Raw genomic sequence first — 24,853 nt, forward strand, 5'->3', positions numbered from 1 at the left:
GATTTGTTGAAAACGGCAGGCGTACGCCTTTTTTTGTGACACTTATGCTGTTCATAATTGTCACAAAAAAGGCGTACGCCTCCCGTTTTCAACAAATCGGGCCAGATAATGATATCATTCGAGATGACGGTTGGCTAAGAGCGTGCTATGCGGTAAAGTTCATTTTTAAGAGTGCATCATCTCAAATGACACGTTATCTTCCCTGATTTGTTGAAATCGGGAGGCGTACGACTTTTTTGTGACAATTATGAACAGCATAAGTGTCACAAAAAAGGCGTACGCCTCCCGTTTTCAACAAATCAGGGCAGATAACGGTATCATTTCAGATGATGGTTGGATAGGAGCATGCTATGCGGTGAAGTTCATTTTTAAGAGTGTAGGTTACACTACACGTACACGTGACGTTTATTTTCTCTCTACGAGTGAAAAAAACGTGCTTCCATCGCAGCTGAAAATGTACGCCAGTGCAGTTTCGTTCAAGCACCGTATCCCCTCCGCCTATAGGAACACGGAGCCCCCTATCGCTGTTTGTCAGAGGTGTTCACGTGCTTGTATCGTGGTTCCACTCGAGTTCCTGCGCAAGCCCAAGTGTAGGTACATGCCGTACATGCTATATACACTCCACGAGAGGACGTGACAATACCGCTCGTTCAGTGTTTCTCACAGAGTAAACGAGCACTTGTCCGATTCCTCTCGTCTTCCTCCCCGTATCGCATGCTTGAGCGCTTTGTTGTACCGATACGCGCGTGCGTCGCGTCATTGCTTCCCACGGCTCTTTGCGCGCGGCACGGGAGCGGCGATGTCGATTGAGATGTGACTCTCGAAGACTCACTAATGCGACGGTACCCGCCCCCATAGAAAAAAAGAAAGTTTGGGACCCGTTCTTAAATCCGATTAAAAGCGACGCGAGCGCGTCCCCCTGTCTCTGAATCGGCAGTGTCCAACCATGTAGTTTCGTGTCGGGACGTGGCATTTTGTTGTAAACTTGTAGAGCTCTCGTAACCTTTTGTTAGGAAGTGGAAAAGCTTACATGGCTGCGGTGAGCCAGCAGTGGAGCGGATGGGATATACTTTGGTGAAAGAAGGTGTGGGAGGGGATGGGGGGAAGGAAAAACGATATCGCTTTACAGGTTGTAATTTTTGGACGGTGTCTGTCTCTTCCGCCGTGATGATCCTGTGATCGTAGATAGAGTCCCAGCGCACAAACGCCGAGAGCAGAAAGGGTCCCAGTTTTAAGCGCTTCTTCGTTAACCACTGAAGGGCCGTATGCGTGACACGATTATACCTGGTGTGGGAGAATTAGGAATGAACTCTAGCGGATGTTAGCGTACCACATTTTGGAACTTCGCGTGGGCTTTTGAACGCGTTCTTTTCTCTTTTCTTTTTTTAAGACTTCGCGTCATATACACTGTTAAAACAGAGCTTCACCGCATAGCACGCTCCTAACCAACCATCATACCGAATGATATCATTCTGTGATGAAAGATGAAAGATGAAAGTCACTGAAAAGGTTAGCCAGCTGTAGGGATCGAACCCACATCTTCTGGATTGCCGGTCCAGGGCTCTACCAATTGAGCTAAGCTAACACGCCTCTCCAGCGACTTTCGGGGTGCGTCATCTCTTTATTCTTCGTCATCAGTTTATCTCTTGTTTATCTCTTATCTATCATTCTGTGTCATGATTTCTTCAAAACAGGCGGGAGGCGCCTATCTGGGACAGATTATCATGTCCCAGATAGGCGCCTCCCCCCTGTTTTGAACAAATCATGACACAGAATGATATCATTCAGAATGATGGCTGGTTAGGAGCGTGCTATGTGGTGAAGTTCTGTTTTAACAGTGTAGACCTGTTGTTGTTCATTGAATATTTTTCTTCTTCTCTTAATCTTTCGTTTTTCTTTTTTTGTCTGACCAAAGATTAGTTCTTGAATCCGAATCACTCTATATTGCCGGGCTAATCAGTCAGCCTAACCAGGTGAGTCCTTCCACTTTGTAGAACGATAATAGCTAAGCACCCCCTTTATTTTTAACTAGTCACATCACCACAGTTTTGGCACATTATGGCATTAGTTGTCGACGAGCCAATACAACAGAATCATCATCATAGTCATCACGTACAGGGTGTTTATTTTTATCCTTGACAGAATTTTTATTAAAAAGCTATGAGAGCAGCACGGATGTTGCCATTTTTTCTTCTATCCATTATCATCATCATTGTCGTTTTGGCAATTGGTCAGGCGTGCATCCTCTCGAAGATCTCGAAGACCACAAGATGAATAATTACATAAAATGCATTAATTTACTGTTTGATAAGGGAATTTCGGGCATAATCGAGATAACAGAATGGGAGGTTATCTTCATTGAAAGCCATTCGACGCCTAACGAATCCTGAAAAGTGTACGTGCGTCAGAGTGTCCGTACCCGAATTTTGATATGCAAATGAGCCGAAACGCCGGCAACGAGGAACGCAGGGAGCACCGCGCTCATTTCACCTGAGATGGCCACGTTGAAGAGTACACTTCGAAAAGTTCTTGGGAAAGCTTGCCTACAGTTCGAAGAGCTGCGAACGTTGATGACAGAGGTAGAGTCGGTTCTAAACTCTCGTCCCATCACCTACGTAGGAATCGACCCAGACGAGTTTGGTGCTCTCACACCGTCTCACTTTCTTTTGGGCAAAAGAAGTATTGCGCTACCTCCATCGGTCACCTCATCGAACAATGACTGCCCGACCACAAGAAAGGACGAGTTTGCGCGTCGGTTGAGATACCGAGAAAAAGTCATGAATGATTTTTGGCAACGCTGGAAGCGAGACTATTTATTGCAACTACGATCAGCTCATCACTTTTCTTCATCCTTTACGACGAAGTTAGCGGTGGGCGATGTTGTCCTCATCGAGAGCAAGTTGCCACGGAACATGTGGAACTTAGGAAGGGTGGTGAAGACGTTCCCTGGGCAAGACGGCACTGTGCGATTATGTGTCGTCAAACACACTAACGGCACGGCAAACGGCAAACGGCAAAATTTGCTCGTTCTGGAATTTTCCCCACGTAACCACTAACCTCCTTATCTTTCGCTATGCTTGCGAATTCTTGCCTGTTGTCCCGTTTCGTCCACGTGTTCGTGAACCTTCCATTTTTCTGCAACCGGTCTGTAGCCTAGATCACTACGTTCACATAATCCCCTCCACACTCTAACAAAGCAGCCATTCACTCCGGCCGTAAAAACCCGTACGGAACCTTTCTTCCCTCCGGGCTGTTGACCCACAATTCGCATGAACCTTTAAACACGTCACACCTAACCCTTTAAATACCATGCCAATGATGAGGACGGTGCCCAGAAGAAGAACAGTCTCTGTTCGAAATATCGGCGGCTTCTGTCCTGAGGCAACTCCCTTCCTACACTAACGGCAAGTTCGTCACGACTGCTGCTCAACGCCTATTTCATCTGGAAGTTTAGAACTCGTCATTCGCCGCGGGAGGATGTGGAATATTTCGATGAAGAGGACGACGATGAACGAAAACGGCTAGGGCGCACTTTTGATTACGAGCTTTTGGGCCATTCCCAGTTTTGGAACTGACCGTTAATAATAACCGTAGGGATTCAACGCTCTTCAGGTCTCCTATATTTAACACACGTGATTTGGAGCGATGGAGATGATTGGAGCAGGTCCTATCTGCAGGCCAGATAGACCCACTGATCTCTATGTATAAAGGCTGGATCGCGCATGGGAGAGGGGCTCGTGGGGGAGAGGCGTGCATTCGGGCCGCCATGTTGGGAGGCCCTAAAACGCAGTGTGCGCCCATAGAAAACAATGGGAGGCAACGGAGATTGTGAGTATTTATTGCGCTGCAGGCGTTGATCGTTGTTTGTCATCACAAAATTTTGTAAGGTGCCAGTATACTGATGTATCCTAACAGTGTTTCACAGGTGTCCTGCCGTTCAATTCTTAATTACGTTATGTTTTGCATTCCGAAACTAGACCGTCACGGCAGTGCAGCGCTGGGGATTGTACTACAGTACGTTTCCCAGCCAATATTTCAATAAGAAACGATGTGAGGTTAACAACAACCATGTATGTAATATCCCGTGCTGCGTTCTGGACAAAAATTGTTCCATAAAGAACGGTCCGGGATGATATATACTCGCATGGCAGAAAGAGATCGTACTGTAGAATCACAGCCGTTGTCTTAGTCGTGTATAGGGACCGTGCGACACCTAAAGGGGGCACGCTGCTCTGTCGCGACAGCGCCGCCAGTGGCGGTCTTGGAAGTATCCGACGTGATACCACGCCGCCCGTTCTATGCATTCTCAAGTGGAACCGTAGCTTGCGTGGCGACCGCCGTAATTAGAAGGGCTAATTTTCGAAGTGAAAATAATGTGGAACCTTTCTGGGGCGCGAACGAAGAGAATGGAGACAAACTGCAGAGAAACAACCACCGTATTTATAATGTATCTAACAGTGCGGAAGGAGAACAGCCACTCGCGTCTGCCTGTTCAGAACACCTGTAAGTGATACGTCGAGAGGATGGTTATTTGACGCCTCACAAAATCCTGGCTTGCTAGCGAAGGCTATATACGTGTATTTCTCTGACTCCAGCCATTTGTAATATCATGTTTTTGACTGAGTCTTGTATTCCTTCCGTCCTCTTTGCACACACATAGCTTCGTCACTGAAATCTACATCGTGCGTCCGTTTTATCCATACACGTAAACACGTCAGGTCACAACTTATTGTCTGAACTTCTACTGCAGTTTTTCCAGTATCTTCAGATACAATAACGCTAAAGAGATACTCAAAGAAGAAATTATATGAGTTTCTACCTCAGCTACCGCCGTAGCTTGCGGCACGACAGCTGTGAAATGGTCGGTGCGTAAATACTGAACCTCTTGGACAACGTAGAACTTCGGTTCTCACTCGTCAACCAGATTACCGGGAGCAATATCTGCTCCGGGCACCTCAATCATTATCTCGAAATATGTTGCCGTTTGGTCGTTGCATTTGACGGTGATACAGTATCCAGCGGCGTTTCACCATCACGAAAGTGGCAACTGTAAATCATTGATCATTTTGCAGGTCCTCATTCAGTTTCGTTGAAACTAGAACGAAAGAAGTAGAATATATTCGCTCATGTTGTGCACACCTCATGCAATGGCCGAACGCGCTTCACAAACGCTATTCGCTGCGAGTCTAGTGCCCTCAGTGGTATTGGAAGCATAGAAAGCACGAGAAATGAAACATCTGGTCCCTAAGGAAGAGTTCTTTTAGTTGCTGGCACAGTTAGCGATGCAACAGTTCAAGTGTGACAAAAAAAGACGCCCGCACTTCACATGTAAACAAAGCTGGCTACCCGGCGGCTATCACGCAAGGTACTTTCTCCGGAGGCCGCATCGCGGCGCCACCAGTTTGTCGCACAGTCCCTATGGGTTTAGTATGATTTATATCAAGCATCGCCGCAGAAACAGTCTTTTAGTAAACGACAGCGGTGCTTTGCCTCGCAAATATGGACACACCGAAGCAGCCCTGAATACTTCACGCAATTAGATCACGCTTGTTAGGACAGTTAATCAGGTAGTGATGTAAGCTTAATCAATTAAGCTACTTAGAAAGTGGTAACACCTCCTTGAGACACAGGACTTCTCTTTTTGAAGTACAGCCCTTCTATGTTTGTTTGCTTCTTCCTTTATTTGTTCTGATTATTTGCAGGCACGGTTGCGCCAAACTGAATGTCCTTCTCCAGCACTCACATGCTTTTGTTGAATACAACTGCAGCGTGAGAAAAGCTGCTTGGGGACGGGGTCCTGGTATCCAGTGCTGACTTTGTCATGCTTGTTATGTGGAGCATGTTCCAAACAATGCAGCTCCACGTATGGTCTTCAAATTGCAACAGGACTATTTGGAATTGGAGATTGAAACAGTTGTGATTTTGTCATTTTGGCCCTCGTGTACCCAGTCTGTGAAACGCAAACAAAAAAAGTCTAACACGATATGCTTTTGTAATGAAGATCACTGATGATGAGTAAAGAGAATATAGAGTTCAAGTTTATTCAATACTTTATATCATTCATTATATTATTCAACATTTTATGTCAAGTTTATACAACATCAAGTTTATTCAAGTTCAAGATTTATTTCTTGCACTTATGCGTTTCAGGATACAATGAGCGTGCAGGGAGGTCGCAAAAGGCTACATTTATTGTTTTGTGACCTTGCTGCAATGGCAATATATATTTTCGGAACGACAATGGTCAGGTACGCTCTCTAAATTTGTAGCACTCAATTTTAGGTTGGAATGAGCAATGAATAGCAACTTCCCGACTGATATTTTCTCATATATGCTAAATTTTAAATTTAATGTGATCGAATATGTGATAATATAATAATAATATATAAGAATATAATATGTGATAAATGAATGTGATCAACAGTAGATGTAAACAACATGAGTAGCCAGAGAAGTGCATTCTCAATAAATAATTGTCTTCTTATAGCGTATATGTGCATGCCTATTAACTGAAACAATTATCACAGTTCCCTGACAAGTTTTAATTTCTGAGAGTGTACTGTAGAGGCTGCTTAGATCTACAACAGTTCATACAAGGTGTTATATACTGTGAATGCCTTTAAAAATCCCATGTGACACATATGCCTTTACTTTCTGGAGGTGCTGTGGTAGTCAAAGTTTGCGGGCATTACGCAGGTTCTGCACCCATTTCTTGAGTATGTCGAGGCAGCTGTGAAGTAACCTGCATTGATGATGATTGTTCCAACTTTTATGGCGCATCGACAACAAAGGAAATAATACATCAGAACATTGGTTTGGGTGCAACCAGTTAAAAATGAATATGTTGTTTAATAAATGCATTGGACAAATGTTAAAACATCAGTTTAAAACATGGTTTACAATCCCTGTATCTTCTAATAATTAAAAAGATTAAAAACTATTCTAAAAAGCAGTGATGGCCAGTAGTTAACTACATGTAGTTAAACTACTAGTTAAACTACCAGACTGTAGTTAAAAAGTAGTTATCAACTACTTGCAGAAATGTAGTGGCAACTACTAGTTAAACTACTATTTTAAGTAGTTAACTACAGTAGTTAGGTTACTGAAGGCGCGAACTACTTCCGATTTGGCCGCAAGCTTTACGGCACGATTGTGCTTCTGACTTTTACCTTGAGCTACTTGTTTGATGAGAACGGTGTCGTGCATGTGTACTAAATCTTCAGTTTTAATGCTTGTCCAGCAGTGTTGCGGATTTAACGAGTCAAATCGGATTTAAATCAAATCCATGTTTTTCGGAACACCGCAAATCAAATCCAAATCAAGTCTGGATTTAAACTTGAGGCGACAAATATCATTTTAAATTCGGATTTGTTTTTGGTGTGCTAAATCAAATCTGGTTTTAAATCAGGATTCATCAAATCCGTCAACGAATCCGGGGGCTAAAGTTCCCGAAATAACTGTAGCATGCAGCTGACCATGTCTACAAGGTACAGTTACTGAATGCATTCGCTGGATAATACCCGTGACATGGTATAAACACATATAAATCTCACCGCAGCGAAGAGTATGAACAGCCAACATAGCGATGCGAAGGTTGACACTGACATTTTATTTATTTTCACGTGGATATCGGAGTAACATATTTGTCAAATACGCTTACTCGGCACATAAGATAAAGCCAACTGCCGGGAATTATGTTGTGTTAAATGTGACGGCTGCGTGCTGCACACCGCAGTTGTGTTATAACAAACTCAGTAGTGCATCCGCCCAACACGCGTAAGCAGTCTTATTCTCTCAAGTTCTCGTTTAGAAAGACCAGCTGCTCCAATGTAGCTTGGTGCAGCCTGTTTCTTTTCGCGGTCTTGATCAGGCTGGCTGCAGAGAGCACTCGTACGACTGCTCCAGAACTTGCAGGTACTGCAAATAGATGTTTCGCTACTTCCGAAAGCAGCGGGTGGCTGGCCACTGCGGACATCCAATAGCAGAGAGGGGAAACAACATCATCCTTTACTGTACACTTGCTTAAATAGAGGATTTCGTCGTTCGTTTTTGCGGTAAGAGTTCTGCGGTGCCACCGAGTTGACCATAAGCAAGCCTCTATGAAAAAGGGCAACCAACATTCACATTCCTGTTCCTGGACACAATGACCTCATACGACTGGTTCTCATGTGGACATTTCGGGACTTATTTTAGCAATCTCTGGGACACCAGAACGCGACATCAGTCGCAGTTCAGAGCCAATAAAACAGGCAAAATACGTCTATGGTAGTCCTTTTGTCGAACGTACATTGTTTGAGCTCAGTGGGCCAGTGGTGCGCTTTCTCCAATGCGTTCCATTTCTGAGAAATTATGGAAAGCTGTGATACCGTTGTGAATTAGACAACGAACTGCCCATGTGATTATATGTGAGAGTATTGCATGACGAACCTTTAGTGCTCGGAAGGGAAGATGGCTATATGCCTTAGAGGTGGTCTGGCTGACAGACAAACCACCTCTTAAACTTGAAGCAGTCTACAAACAGTATCCGTAGACTGCTTCATGCAATCAAAAAATCGTGGCATTTCTTTTTAAATGAAACACAACTTTTAGCGGGACATTGGGAACCGAGATGGCGGGATGCAAGGCAAGCCATCTCAAATCCAAACACTTTTTAGACCTTCTCCTCATTAAGAGTTGCATTGCATCATGTGTAAACATATGTGAAATGCAATTCAGTCAAATCTCTTGTAAGAACGTAATTACAGAGACGGCCTCAGATACGACTGACAAAGAATCTGCCTGCCCGTCAACGTCAAATTTCGTAGCAGTCAAAATCCAACCATTTCCCTTCAGAAGCTTGACCAAATACACATCCAATTCCGTCGAAAACAAAAAAAACGTGATTCAATCCAAATTCAAATCATCTGCCAAAATTGTGATTCAATCCAAATCCAAATCGTCCTCATATTTTCCCCCTAAACCAAATCCCAAATCAAATCCACGAGCCCTTTGATGGATTTAAATCAAATCCCCGGATTTAAATCCGCAACACCGTTGTCCAGTGAAGCCTCGTTTGCTGTGAAATAATTATGCAACTCAGTTTATCGCGGAAGCACAGAAAGAATCCCGCCGCAAGCTTTGTATTTCACGGTCGTAGCAGTGGCTTGAGCCAAAGTTTATCATTGATTGTGATTTATATTTAGGAGTCCAAGAACACTACAAGGGATTGGTGTTGATGGACAACGTTAAGTAGTTATAGGTGTAGTTAAACTACATTGAAGTAGTTAAAGAAGTAGTTTTAACTACTCCCCTGAAAAGTAGTTGAACTACTAGTTAAACTACTCCCCTGAAAAGTAGTTGAACTACTAGTTAAACTACTCCATCACAAAGTAGTTAGTAGTTATAGTTAAACTACTGTAGAAGTAGTTAGCGGCCATCACTGCTAAAAAGAATATGGGGAACTCTTCTAAAAAGAATTATAATCTCTAATTATTATATTGCTGGGTGAAGGTGAAGGAGCCTAAAGTGTAAGGTGTGTTTCTGATGTGAACATGTAAGAAAATATGCAAAACTGAGAGAGGCTAACCACAGTGTGTGCACTGAGGTTGTTCCTTCCTGTAAAGTAGAAACCAGTGGATGAGGAACGTGATACTTACCTGTACACCCAGCCGTATCACACTGCACAGATTATTCACTGGGCAGCCCTCATGACGAAACCTGTATTGAGAGACCACTTTTGCCTTAAAACTGCTACAAATAGCACGACACGCTACAAATTATTACTATCGTAACAAGCTGACGATACAGCTCAGACACAAAGGCGTTATTCAAGTCGCGCCACACCACCGTTACGTAGGATTCTTTGTCACAAATCAAACCAAGGCACAAAACAATACCAATACATGAAAAAATGTGACAATCGTGGTTTTATTATGACGTAATACCGAACTTGTGCGCGAAGGTAATTCAAAGAAATGAATGTGGCACTTGCTTCCGCAGAGAACACCGTGTACCATGCTAGCAATGCATGCAAAAAAGCGCTCGAGTGTTCGCACATGTATTGATGACAACACTACCTGTGTAGTGTAACATGTTCTTTCAAGCATATTATGCACTCAAACTGTATTTGCCGCCGGGTAAAATGCAAGTGTGCTCGATTGAACGTCGGAAGAGCGATCAAGCAACCTGCATCCAGTGCTCGTTTTGGGCAAAAAAACACTTCATAATGGTCAAATAAATGTACAGAATGGACGCCTATTTATTCCTCGATGAAGAGTGACTCACCTGTATAAGTTTAGGCCCTGTAACCTTGCCAGTACGGTTGGTACGACCGTAATTGCAAGAAGTTGCCATGATCGCTGCGGCGGCTGTTGTGAGCACCGTAAGATGGCGGCCGGTTTCTTCACGCTCGCGCTCCCTATCCGCGATCCAGCCTTTTACAATCGAGATCAGTGGATAGACCGCTTTCCGGCTTAGATAAGCCTCCGTCGGCGTGGATGATGCGCTCTTGAGACGCGGTTTTTCGGTTTCGGCTCATTTGGATACCGAAATTCAACGAAGGATATTTCACGGCATGCGCTCTTCTGTGGATTTTTAAAAAAAGAGAACGGCTTTCAACGAGTATTGTCTCCCGTTCTGCTGCAATCTCGATTTTTCCCAAAATTTCCTAATTAAATACTTAATTAATGGGTTTTACATAATTAGACGTCTTCTAGTTTCATACTCGCTTCCAGAGGATGTCCGCATGGCCGTACAACTGAGCCGCAAAAACGATAAGATTAGATTAGAGTTAGAAAATGAAACTATTGGAGAACGACATCTGTACAGTTTTTTTAATAAAAATTCTGTAAAGGCTAAAAATAAACACTTCGTATATTCTCGTTGGAGACATTGTCTACCTGACTATGCTATAGGATGTATAGGGTGTTTTTTTTTTCTTTTATTCGTTTTTGCAGTTGAGTTATAATGCCAGGCGAGCATTCTCTCGGAGTAACTAAAGATCATTAAATACCTAAAATTCATGAATTACCTCCTTAGTTAGGAGATTTCGCGAGATACAGAACGGGAGATATTCCTCGTTGAAAGCCATCCCATGTCTTAAAAAATTTTAAACGCGCATGTGTGTTGAAAAATCCTTCGCTGAGTTTCGCTATGCAGATGAGCCGAAACAACAACTACGCACATTTCGAGCGCAGGAAGAGCGACAGATAATCCACGTGCTTTGGAAGCGACTGAGCTGATTGGTGTAGGCGCTAATCTGTTGGCGAGACATACCGCTTTCCGACCCAGATAATGCGAAGGTCGTGTCGTTTCTGCGCTCGAACAGTGCGTGTTTCTTGTTTCGGCTTTCAACGAGGAATATCTCCCTAATTAAATAGTTAATTAATGAATTTTAGGTATTTATTGACCTTGTTTTTACACACTTTCTTTGAGAGAATGTTTGCCTGGCAATGTAACTCAACTGCAAAAACGGCACCTATTTTGCTCTGCTAGTTTGTTTTTGTTTAATAAAAATTCTGTAACGAATAAATAAAACATCTGTAGATCTATATTCTGGGCCACAGGCCGAGAATTTTTGCAATGTCAAATGCACGCTGATCAATTCGTGTAGGTCTTGTGACTTGAGGGCACGCTCTCGTTGACACTGCCTGAGGTCCGTATCAGAGTTCGAGGTAACTCGTTACAAGTAACTCGTTACTGTAACTAAGTTCCTTTTTCCGGTAACTTGTAACGTAACTCGGTACTTTTGCGCTGTGGTAACTTTCGGAGGAACTCGTTCCTTTTTCAGGTAACTTTGCCAAAGTAACTTAAGTTCCAAGTTACTTTTAACTCGCTTTTCACTCACGTCCACATATTTTTTTGCTTTCTCCGGTTCCTTCATGGCATTTCTTGACATAAAACGTGATATTCAATCAAAGACAGTATTTTATTCAGGAAGTGAAAACCGCTGCTATTGAAATGAAGCACCATTGTGCGCCCACAGGGAGTAAGATGCAAAGCGTTCGAAAAGACCTCTACCAGAGAAACGTCATCATGACATTGCTAGACAGACTGAAACCGAAACAAATTGGAAGGAGAGGGCTGGGTTCCACGAACGGGCACTTGTTCGCTGCCTCCCATTGCAAGAAAAGTAGTACCGAGGGTCGCGTCGTATATCGTAATCCCCTCAAGACCGTGACTTTCGGGCGTGACCTTATTCACCTCTAGCTTCAAGCGTAGTTCAATTCAACCAAATTTTGGCGCTGTTGAACACTATGGCGTCATTTGTTTACAAACAGGGAGATGTCTATTGTTGGACATAAACGAAAACTATCTAAGCGTGTTGCACTCCTCCGCAGGCAACTCAAGGTCTAACTCAACTGCTCACGCGCGCTGTACATGCGTAATGCTATTTTGTGTCCGAAGTAACTTGGAAGTAACTCGTTCTTTTTTTTTAAGTAACTCAGTAACTGCGAGTTACATTTCAGGCTGAAGAACTTCGTTATTAACTTAGTTACATTTTGCACACGGTAACTTAACTTGTAACGAGTTCTTTTTGACGTGTAACTTCTCAATCTATGATCCGTATAGGGTCAGGTGGTCGTGCACCCGACATATATGGGTACAGAGCTCGGATGCAAAAGACGGCGTAAATACAGGGTGAGCTTAGCGGCTGGTCGAGAGGCCGAAGACATGATAGCCCAAGAGGGTAGACGTAACCGTCCCCTTGGTTGAGCAGGACTGGGTCAAGCAGAGTGGCAAAATAGACGTTGCGGTATCCAAGTTGTGTCATAAGTGGCGTTGGAGGACGAGTTGTTGAGGGAGATATCGGTTAACAGATAGCGCTCAATGTCTACTCCCACAAAATGAGTTGTGGAACTGGGGGAGTTCGCCTGCACTCTTAAGAATGAACTTCACCACATAGCACGCTCCTAGCCAACCATCATCCCGAATGACAACGTTCTCGCCCCTGATTTGTTGAAAACGCGAGGAGGAGCCTATTTTGTGCCGTGCATAATGGGCACAAAATAGGCTCCTCCTCCCGTTTTCAACAAATCAGGGGCGAGAACGTTGTCATTCGGGACGATGGTTGGCTAGGAGCGTGCTATGTGGTGAAGTTCATTTCTAAGAGTGTGGGCGCATTTTATACAGCAGTGAGGGTGAGCGTGCAACATTCATACAAAGGCCATGGAGGAGTGACTCTTCGCTCTGTTGCAACGATAGGCAACATAGTGTCCTGCAGGGGGCCAATGAGACGTAGGAAATTGTCCTATGAAGTACGCGGGGTCTCAAATAAAGAAAATTGGGAACCGCTTGTGGACGCTACGTTTGAGGGCATTGTATATACCCCAAAATTCGCGTAAAAGTTGCCATTTGGTTCATATCACAAATTAGGTGGCAAACTTCTCCCTTCTCGTGTGTTATAACTTGCAGTTTGTTGTAAACGCGTTGTAAATGCGTAGATGCGTTGTTACTCACCGTCACAGAAGAGGCGACGAATAGAGCTCCAAATATACAACCCGTCCAGCCACGAACGGCGGCGCGGTAACCGTATATGAGGCCACGTACGCTCTGTTATAGTCCCCCCGGATTTCACACCAATCGCTAGCATGTGTATAGAAGTTAAGAAGCAAACTAACAGGATTTGCACGCCTGTCTTTTACACCGCACCTTTCCCATCGTGCAAGTGATGGGAGAGGAATGCGTCGGGCTAAACGATTTGTCACGAATGAGTACGGTAATCCACGCGCAGCACCTTCGGTGAATGGGAACACGCGAAACATTCGCAGGTCTGTTTTGGAATTGTTGAACCATAGGATTCAGCATTTTGGGATGTGCGACGACTGTCGATTGGTTGTGAAAGAAAAAGACAAACAAAAAAGTTGACGCGAGACCGAACTTTATATACGTTGTGAGCTGGGTATTCCAAATTACTTCGAGTCGCGTACGAAAATATAGGTTTTGTCAAACGAGTGTGTGACCTGAAGAAATTGTATGCGAGTACACAACGTCTCAAACGCAACCCTGCCCTCTGGCGGTAAAATGTACGGAGAAAAAGAGGTCGTTCTTAATTGTAACGTGACTATATCGTACGTATGTAGACGTTCCGGTTTGGGTCCCGTGCAGGTTTCGCTATCTCAGCAGCAACGACCTCCGAATAAAAACTAATCGTGGGCTTTCGACTTCCATGTGGCCCTGCACTCTTAAAAATGAACTTCACCGCATAGCACGCTCCTAGCCAACCATAATCTCGAATGATATCTTTATCTGCGCGGATTTGTTGAAAACGGGAGGCGTACGCCTTTTTTGTGACACTTATGCTGTTCATAATTGTCACCAAAAAGGCGTACGCCTCCCGTTTTCAACAAATCATCGAAGATAACGATATCATTCGAGATTATGGTTTGCTCGGAGCGTGCTATGCGGTGAAGTTCATTTTTAAGAGTGTGTCCCGGGTTCCACGTTGCCACGAACATAATGACATGTTGGCTCATCCGTCATTTCCACAGTCCCTCGTGGAAAGCAAAGGTCGCCCGAGCACCTTTTCCTTACGAACCTTTCTCTCTGGGAGCACGGTCTTTGTATACTGATCAAGCGTTGCAGTGTGACGACAAGGAGAAAAGAGAAATAGAAGTTCAGCGAATTCGGGTTAGATTTTCAATATTCTCGGATGAGGACATACTGAGCAGAATACACTCTGGTGCAAATATTCATGTGACCGCTATGCACACTCTTAGAAATGAACTTCACCACATAGCACGCTCCTAGCCAACCATAATCTCGAATGACAACGTTCTCGCCCCTGATTTGTTGAAAACGGGTGGTGGAGCCTATTCTGTGCCGTGCATAATGGCACAACATAGGCTCCGCCTCCCGTTTTCAACAAATCAGGGGCGAGAATGTTGTCATTCGAGATGATGGTTGGCTAGGAGCGTGCTATGTGGTGAAGTTCATTTTTAAGAGTGCAGTATACGTAAAATGCGAAAAGGAAGTAAATAAAATGAGTACAAAGTGAGAATGAACAAAAAATAAAATAGCAGCATCGGGTACAGGTGGACGACAACGTATCCGATTCCTTGTCTGATAGCAGTCCTCCCCTCCATCAGCTCCCGTGGTACAGTGGTTAGCATGACCGCTTTCCACTCCGAGACTAGGAGGCGACGTAGGTTCGAATTCCCGCACCGGCTGCGCTGTCTCGGGTTTTCCCTGTTTTTTTTTTTTTTCGACAGACTTTCCCGAAGAACGTTGGCACGGTTCCCCATGAAGTCGACCCAGGACGTGTACTGACCCCCCTTGTCCCCCCACTCTTTCTAGCTGTCTTCTGTCCATACAGCAGTACGTCGCTCGTGGCGACAGTCGCTTCGCGGCGCTAACACGAAAAAAAAAGAACTCTCCCAAAGAAACAAAGGAAAGGGTGCTGGCTAGCTGGTATAGATCCACGAAGAAGACCGAGAGACACGGACACGGAAGACGACACACGTGGGTTCTCAGTGTGTCATCTTCTGGGTCCGTGTCTCTCGGTCTTCTTCAAAGAACTTTCCCCTCCGCCCACTAATACCGACGAGTGTTTCGCGACAGTCCGAGTGAAGGAAGTTAGCGTTACAATGCTGGCCACTCTCGCAGCACCTTCTCCACAGCGGCTTGTTTTATCTGTCCGAGGAATTAAAAAGGAGAATGCCACGATATCCAGCCTTTAAGAATCCATCGTTTAGAGCCCCCGATTTCGAAATTAAAGCTCTTATATGAAGAAATGGTGGAGTGATAGTGTTGAATAATGCATATCACTGACAAGCCCCGCAGCACTGGACGATTTGGACGTCCGTAGAAGGCATTGTCGTGAATGATAGCTACACTGTTAAAATAGATGGTGGTGGTGGTGAAAGGGCTTGCCGTTGTCGGCCTCACGTATGTGGGCAACGTCACGACTCACGCCCTGGGGAAATGTGCGTCCTGGGCCGACTTCTAGGGGAACTGTGCCGACACATGAAATAGAACTTCACCACATAGCACGCTCCTAGCCAACCACCACTCCGAATGATATCATTCTCTGTCATGACTCGTGGAAAACAGGGGGAGCATCCGGGACATGCATAATGGGACCCAGACAGGTCCCTCGCCCCATTTTCAGCAAATAAAGACACAGACTGATATCATTCGGAAGGAAGGTTGGCTACACTCTTAAAAATGAACTTCACCGCATAGCACGCTCTTAGCCAACCATAATCTCGAATGACAACGTTCTCGCCCCTGATTTGTTGAAAACGGAAGGAGGAGCCTATTTTGTGCCCATTATGCACGGCACAAAATAGGCTCCTCCTCCCGTTTTCAACAAATCAGGGGCGAGAACGTTGTCATTCGAGATTATGGTTGGCTAAGAGCGTGCTATGCGGTGAAGTTCATTTTTAAGAGTGTAGGAGCGTGCTATGTGGTGAAGTCCTGATTTAACAGTGTAGGTGCGGGGCAGCGGTTAGGCTTAGCAGTTAGGTAAGTTAGTTATGCAGTTAGGTCAGTTAGGTAAGTCTTCAGTTAGTTAGTTTAGGTTCTTTTACTTATTGATTTATTCATTTTCTTTTATTTTGATTTTATTATTTTTATTAATTTTTATCTTTTTATTTTTGACAGCTCAGCACGCGCGGCTTGGGGGCTCCCAACAGCTGGGCACGGACTACGCTGCGCTAGCGCCGTTTGGGATTTTGAACGCTTGAACACTCCGAAGTACTTCGCAACTTTGTATGAGGCGCTTGTGGATCAGCGGTACGCGGTCAGCCTGCACAGTACCTAGAAGGTGGTCTGGTGAAGCAGCTACACGATGTAACAACGTCTGACGTATCAATTGGAGCGCTGGATCGGAGTCGGTGAAGTTAGTGATAGCCTGGGCCACGACGTCCGTGGCGTGGTGTGTAGTAGACTTCGGTATGATTGATCGCAAGAAAAAAATATACAGGGTGGTCCACCAACCATGATAGAAATTCGTAGTAGAAAACGTAGGCCCCGGAGTGACATGTGGACAAGGGAATTTTTTTTTCTGCTTTTGCCACATATTTGGTAACATTTTAATTTGGTTTCAACTGACGGAAAGTTAATTTCTTGAATTGAACTCCGAAATCTTCCAAGGCAACCTAACGTTGCGGAAATGGGTGGCACGTGGTCATTTTACTCAGTATAGCACATAATACCACTCGTAATGCAATGGCGTGGAAATGCAATTCGTGGAAATGTGCCCTTGACTCTGCCTCTTTTTTCACGGCTCATAGTTTGAGCGCAAAGCTGCGAAGAAAGGAGGTTACATTGACAAGCCACACGAGGGAGGAAAGGGTTACAAACGGTTACACACGGAACAAACACGCGCGGTGAGTGCGGGAATCAGAGTTAGGTCATCCGACTGCTTGTAACCCTGTAACGGCCGGTACCTGGATTGGCGGTGGACAGTGCTAATCGTTACGCTACGACGGCATCTGTTCATCACCGACTTACCAAGTGGCCTCATTCAGACATAGGATTTCGGCCCTCAATGTTTTGACATTTCTGACACCAATAGGGTAGAGTACCACCCCTGGCGATGAAATTCCCCATTCATGAGAACTGTGCTAGCATTTGCTGTTGAGACCCTGGGCAGAGCACCGAGCCATCACAGCTGTTCTGCTGCTTCACTTAATGGATACGTCAATATGAACCATCAGCGCGTGCTTAGTTGGTACGTCAGTGGGCGTATAGTTCGTTTGCAGGTAGGCTCTACCCTTCTGCACGCAAAACGCTGCATGCCTGCATGATTCACAAAACACTGCAGTATAATAGTTAAACGAAGACCGGGAACGTCGAGATGCTGAACGATGTATAAGTACTGTTAAGAAATGGCATATCTGTGTGGAGCAGAGAATGGCGCCCTCGAGGTATACTGGAACTGTCATTGGCCTTCAAGCAAGCGATGTGCCACCGGTCGCTGCAGTTCATAAAATCTTACAATGGCTTCAGTTCAGTGCAACGATTTCGTGCTCTCTTCGTTCGTTTCTACAAACTGAATTTCCCAACATAGCACGCTTCCCGACAACTGTGGTTACGGATGACGTCTCCTGATTTGTTGTAAATGGGAGACAGCGACTCTGTCGTGGAAACATTATGCATATGTCCAAGATACAGGCGTCTCCTCCCGTTTTGAACGAATCGAGAGAGATAACGGTATAATTCGGAATCGTGGTTTGCTGGACGCCTGCTATGTGGTGAAGCTTCGTTCTAGCAGTGTACACGCTCAACTCACACCGGCACGCAGCACTGCGCTGCACGAAAAGAGACCTGAGGAATTCGCTATGACGCGCATAAACCACATGCACGCATGCGGACCGTTATAATTCGCATGGACTGAGTTTTTCTTTTCTCTTTTTTAAGGAGGGGCGTTTTAACAATGACAGTAACAGAATTCCAAGAGACGCGCGTGGTTTGTCGCCAGTTAGTTTAACATTCTGTCTAATTACTCAGACAAGACTAATTAACCAACTTTTATAATGTAAGAAGTAGGCCTGCGAAATACAAAACGGGTTGTCATGTTGTTTTTATTATTTCGCGGGAGTAAGTGAATGTTGCGTGGTTTGTCGCCAGTAGTTTAATATTCTACCTAATTACTTAGATCAGACTAACAGAGAGAGAGAAGACAACACACAAAGTGCACTTTGTTGGAAACCCCGATCGGTCGTTTGAAAGGGCGCTCCACAATATTTAAAGCGAGACATCCGCGCTTAGGCCAACTTAAAGCTGGGTAATCAGTTTTATCGAATTCGTTAATTACACATAATGAAAACGATACTTGTGATTACAATACACGAGTGGTAGCTCGCGTATAGAGCGCTCCGTCTGTTTTTAAACCTTCGTGAACGACCTTTAGTGATTGGTTGTGACGCCCTGTGTACAGGGTGTTCTACCGAACGTGTTCGAAAATCTCATTATGGAACGTACTAGTCTGAAAAATATGAGATCAACGCTATTTGTTTTGCGGGAGCTTTTAACGTGACTTCCGAGCTTTTTCAAGTCGTGAGGAATTGAATTATCGGAATTTAATTTCGAAATTTGCCGGGTCAAGGTCACGGTTTTTTGCCAGAAACTAAAAGCGCAGACAATTACCGCGCTTCAAGACGACAGTTTTCGTGTGTGTGTGTTTTTTTTTCTTCTCTTTTCTTTTCTTTCTTTTTTTTTTTTTTGTATATGTTCTGCATTAGGAAAGGTATTTTGCAATGGAGTGGAGGTAAATCCCACATGCACTTTCTGCTTGGGACAAAAAATAAAAAAGAAATAAAACGTGAGGCGTGCTTGGCAAATTTCGCGAGTGAATTCAAACAAACTCAATCAATTGCGACTTAAAATTGATAGACGTGTTCGAAAGCCACGAAAAAAGGTCTCCCGAGGTAGGCCTGACCCCATCATTTTTAATTTGATTTCTCAATACGATTATTTAACACCTCAGGTGACACATCCGTTATGTGCCGCATATCAAACCAGTCAAACTTTCAATGCACGTACCTGCTGGCAGCGTCGCTAACAGAGAGGCTTCGACGGCTGCGGGAGGTTTTTTGCCACCCCACGTGATCCATCTGCCGTACAGAATGTCCTTGAGGAGCTCCGCCCTCACCGGGATTGGAGACGATATGCACCGTAACCTGTAAAAAACATAATCTCGTGGTTACAGACATGTAGTACAGGCACAAAATAAAGATGTAAAAAAAAATAGAATGTTGAATATCATCTTACGTATGTGCCGGTCCATCCATGCTCCTCCAGATATTAAAGCACGCTAGACGTCTTCATGGACGTTGCTGCCATGCCCAATTTCACAATGTTCTCACGGACAACTCTGTCACTCGTTGGATCTACTGTACTACCCCCCCGATATGCTTTGCCTCTAATTTTCCTTCTTTCCCGTCCCCTTTCCACGCTCTCTTCACCCATAAAAAGCTTGCCTACAAGTCCCTCACCACTTCCTACTGTTCACGAACCCCCCCATCCCTCTTGAATTCCCCCCCATTAGATCAGCACACAAAACCAAAGCCGATCGCCGGCCGATTGGCGCGCCACGCATCGGTAGGCGGAGTTTTAGCGGGACATACGCGAAACAAAAAAGAAGCAGACGAAACATTTCCTATCTTTCCCGCCAATTTAGCCTTCACGATTTGGGGGGGCTGTGACAACTTTATGATTTTGCACGCCGTAATATTCGTTCGTTTGCTCAATTTCGAGCCTGCTTTTGCTATTATTACTGTTGTTATTGACTCACGTAACTTAATTTGATGCTGAGATTCCGCGTGGGTGAGATTAGATCAACGGGTTAGCTGTAAGCGGCGGCTGCGCGAAATTCATCGGTATGCTCATAACAGTACAGACTACCTTGAACTAGCAGACGGCTGCCGAGTGATTATCAGTGATATTCAGCGCGTGCACGATGGCGCGTTTATTCAATTAGACAAACGTGATCCACTGTTTTGGGGATGAATGCGGTGTTTGCAACGCATTTCTGGCAGCGTCAGGAAAGCTGGGGGAGGTTGGAGTTTGGGGAGGGGCTGGGGAAGAGTAGCCCCGAAAAACTTGCTTCTTGGTAATATCGAGACGTTGCCATCGTAAAGCCATTAACACAACACATTGGTCAGCAACAAGTCATTAGTAAGCGCGGTTGAACTTGTGGAGTACCGTGTTTCGCATATGAGTGTAATGGCAACATATAAAACAATAAACATGAAAAGAAGGGAAATAAATGCAGTGTTGGTTACGAAACAACTCAGGGAAAGGAGGTGCTGATGTCGGGAGTCGAACCCGGGTCCTCTGATCTCCGGTCAGGTACCGCAAACGTATTTTTATTCGCGATGCATTAATTTTCGCGCATCTCGCGACCGCTAAAAAAATCGCGAAAAATTGTACTCGCGAACACATTGACCCCGAACGGACCTGGAATCGCGAAATTAAACACTCGCGAATAACTTCCCGAATGCGATTCGCGAAAATTAATACATCGCGAATAAAAATACGTTTGCGGTATGCTATCCGCTACATCACACCACCGTCAGTAATTGCGGTCTGCCTGGGCCAATTCTCGTTCTGTACGTAGTATTGGTTATTACGATTATCAGGCAAATGCGGGCAGCGCGCATGTGACAATTTCCACGTCGACAAAGTATACGGGTTGGGTCATTTATTCAGAGTAGCGCGTCACCCATGATGTGTCCTTGTCCGATATTTATCGCGAAAGCGGCGTGTTTGCTCGTTTATTTCTGGGGGGGGGGGATGTTTTGAAGGGAGCAGCCAAATTGGTCGTGTGACGAATTCAATCTCTTCCGTATTTTTTTCGCAAACATCAACATCAACTGCTGTGCGCGAGAGAAGTATATGAGTCACGTGTGGCCAAGGAAATGCCAATGGCTCATTAAGGTAATGCCCCTGCATCACGAGAAATGGGATGTCATTTCCAGCGAATGACATTCATGACGAATGACGTACATTGGTGCTACGAAGAGAGAGAGAGAAAGATCTTTAAAAAAATTTAGGGGCGGGCTGTTTTCGTTGAAGAGGTCTGCGAGGTTTCGGGCAGAATTAGCGTTACTTGAACTTCAACGGAACTTAATCGAAATTCAATGATTTTGTTAGTTAATTAGTGTTGCCTTTCAATGGAAGCAACGGAGTACGTCTTTACGCGGGGGCGGCCTTATTCGTAAGAGCAACGCGCAGACAACGCCAAAAACAGTGCGGGAGTCTATAGAGTTTTAGCAGACCGTTGATAACGTGACTTGCGTCGAACCGTATCAACCGGAAGCAATCAGTGGATAAGATTCTGAGTCACGCACAACTGCGATTGGTTCCGATAGGCACGATCATATAGATTGAGACTCGTCAAAAAGAACTCGTTACAAGTTAAGTTCCCGTGTGCAAACTGTAACTAAGTTAATAACCAAGTTCTTCAGCCTGAAATGTAACTCGCAGTTACTAGGTTACTTTAAAAAAAGAACGAGTTACTTCCAAGTTACTTCGGACACAAAATAGCATTACGCAGGTGCAGCGCGCGTGAGCAGTTGAGTTAGACCTTGAGTTGTCTGCGGAGGAGTGCAATACGCTTAGATCGTTTTCGTTTATGTCCAACAATAGACCTCTCCCTGTTTGTAAACAAATGACGTCATAGTGTTCGACAGCGCCACAAATTTGGTAGGACTGAACTACGCTTGAAGCTAGAAGTGAACAAGGTCACGCCCGAAAGCCACGGTCTTGAGGGGATTACGATATGGTCCCTTAAAGGGACGCGACCATCGATCCTGCTTTTCTTTCAATGGGAGGCAGCGCACAAGTGCCCGTTCGTGGAACCCAGCCCTCTTCTACCAATGTCACGATGACGTTTCTCTGGTAGAGGTCTATTCGGACGCTTTGCATCTTACTCCCTGTAGGCGCACAATGGTTCAGCTTCATTTCAATGGCAGCGGTTCTTACTTCCCGAATAAAATACTGTCATTGATTGAATATCACGTTTTATGGCAAAAAAATGCCACGAAGGAACCGGAGAGAAAACAAGAAAATATGTGGACGTGAGTGAAAAGCCAGTTAAAAGTAACTTGGAACTTAAGTTACTTTGGCAAAGTTACCTGAAAAAGGAACGAGTTCCTCTGAAAGTTACCACGGTGTAAAAGTACCGAGTTAAGTTACAAGTTACCAAAAAAAAAGGAACTTAGTTACAGTAACGAGCTACCTCGAACTCTGGGCACGATAACCTTATCAACGGTATACTAAAACTCACTAATATCTGGGCGTAAGCATGCCTTTGGCCCACGTTATCAGCGCGCAGTTGTGGTATGGATATCTGGATTTGCAACATAGTCGCAACAATTGCGAAAATTTTAATTAGACAAATTGTATTAATTTAATTGGTTTATCCCCCCCCCCCCCCCAGCAAACTGTGACGCAACAACGGGCAACAACGTTACATGAAAATGCTGAAGTGTCAGTCTCATAAGCGAAAGTAAACGCAAATTCTTCGTTCAGCCATAACGGATGAGACAGGATCCGTGAAGTACTGGGTCTGCACTATGGTAGGTGCTTCCATTTGTCATCCGTTTTTTTTTTTTTTGTCCTTTTCAAAACAGCGTGGAAGCGAACCGTTCAGCCACAACTCGCCACGGTCGTTCCAGTATGGGGATCAAGATGGGGCAGACTTGTGCCCGTTACTCGAAAAAAGTAATTGATTACCGTTACCGTTACTTCTACGGATAAAGTAATTGATTACCGTTACCAGTTACTCGACTCCAAATGTAATTGAGTAATGAGTAGAAAAGTAACGCGTTACTCCGGTCGTTACTTTGCATTCACGCAAAATATACCCGTCTCTGTGTGCCTCAAAAAAGGGAGAGAGAAAAAAAAAAGACGTTCAACAGCTTCACAGCTGGAGTAACACGAAAAACAAAAACGTGTAGGATCTGTACAGCTTGACACAAATTGACATTGACATTCATTGTCATTAACTTATTTGTTGTTGTTGTTGACACAAAGGTTTACGGAACATGGCACTTGCATATTTCTTCAACGGAGTGGCCCCCCTGTTGCTATCAGGAAGAGATCGAATGAGGAACGGGCTATTTTATTCACATCTCAGTATCTGTGTCCGCTGCACTTTCCTGTGAGAGTGTCGCTCCAATAGAGAAACGCGACACCCCTGTGTTCCGTAAGCTTTTGTCTCAAGCTGTACGTATACTGTATTTATCGCCCGGGAAGACATTGACCCGGTTGTGGAAGAGCATTGCGTGGAACTTCCACATGACTCCCTCAACCTCCAAAGCTTCTGGTACCACCACACTGGTGTAGGAAGCGATTAAGGAGAGTGACCCATAAATTTCAGAATATCATTACAATGACCTTCTACTGACTTGCTATAGTAGAACGGCCCAACAAAGGCTGACGGTACGAGGGGCTTGACTTCGGGCAGAGCATCTGAAAGATAAGTTAATCTCTGCCGGAAAAGTAATCAATTACTGAGTAATCGATTACTCAGAAAACTAATTGATTACTCGAAAAATTACTTTGACAATAAAGTAACTGATTACTCGAAAAATTACTCAAAAAAGTAATTGATTACAAGTAACGCAATTACTAGTAACGCGTTACGCACAAGTCTGAGATGGGGCCGTGCCTTCCCCGCTGGAACTCCGCGACCGCCTGTGTTTCCCGCTCTTTGCTCGCAGGTCGTCGTGACTTATACTCGTGTATCGTCATAATAACCTGCATCTCATCCCCCCTCCCCCCATATTTAGAATATATCTCGTTTTTCGTAGAGTTTTTGCGCTTTTCACCATTTGCGCGTCTTTTTCTCGAAAGTAAGCGCACGCTTTCCTTCTATAGTGAGCAGTACTTGCTGTACTATTTTGTCGGTGAATATTTTTAAAAATCTTCGAAATATGCAGTAAAAATCCTCAATATACGTAGTGTTCTTCATTGTTCTTAGTACGAAAGCAATGCATCAACTTCCTAGAAAAACGTGAGTATTTTATGGGGGATAACATAAAGCCGCCTTCGTTCTGCGGCACACAAAGAATATACTTGCGCCACAGATATAAATCATGGAACTGAAGGCTTTGCGTTCGTGATTAAAAAAGCCTTTACGCAGACTAGCTGCATGTTATATAGACGAAACGAATTACGGCCAATCAAGCAAGAGCGTGTGCAACTTGAAAAACACTTTCATACGTACATACATATATCTTAGTGTTTTTCGTGTTGACCATGCTCAGACTTTTTTTCGTTATGGCTTTGCGTTCTGCACTGCATCACACCGATTAAAATTCGAACGCCGTCTGCCTTCGCAACGGTAATGTGGCGAAGGTGAAGTAGCCTATAGAGCCCATCTGCCATCCACGCAGTGGAAGATGGAGCAGCCGGTGTACGG

At 44.6% G+C, this 24,853-nt stretch overlaps 1 protein-coding gene across 1 annotated transcript in view; it reads right to left on the bottom strand.

Annotated features, from left to right (window-relative positions):
• LOC135369310 (PR domain zinc finger protein 12-like) overlaps window positions 1–19,964 on the bottom strand; it is a 57,297-nt gene extending 37,333 nt beyond the window's left edge. The window contains exons 1-2 of the mRNA XM_064602906.1: window positions 19,696–19,964; window positions 19,468–19,604 (exon numbers count right to left, since the gene is read on the bottom strand). Of these exons, the coding sequence (XP_064458976.1) occupies window positions 19,468–19,604; window positions 19,696–19,715 (157 nt within the window). The 5' untranslated portion in view covers window positions 19,716–19,964. The remainder of the gene's footprint in view (window positions 1–19,467; window positions 19,605–19,695) is intronic.
• Window positions 19,965–24,853: the final 4,889 nt, after the last annotated feature.

Source organism: Ornithodoros turicata, chromosome 9 (genome assembly GCF_037126465.1).
Source record: "Ornithodoros turicata isolate Travis chromosome 9, ASM3712646v1, whole genome shotgun sequence".
NCBI lineage: Eukaryota > Metazoa > Arthropoda > Arachnida > Ixodida > Argasidae > Ornithodoros > Ornithodoros turicata.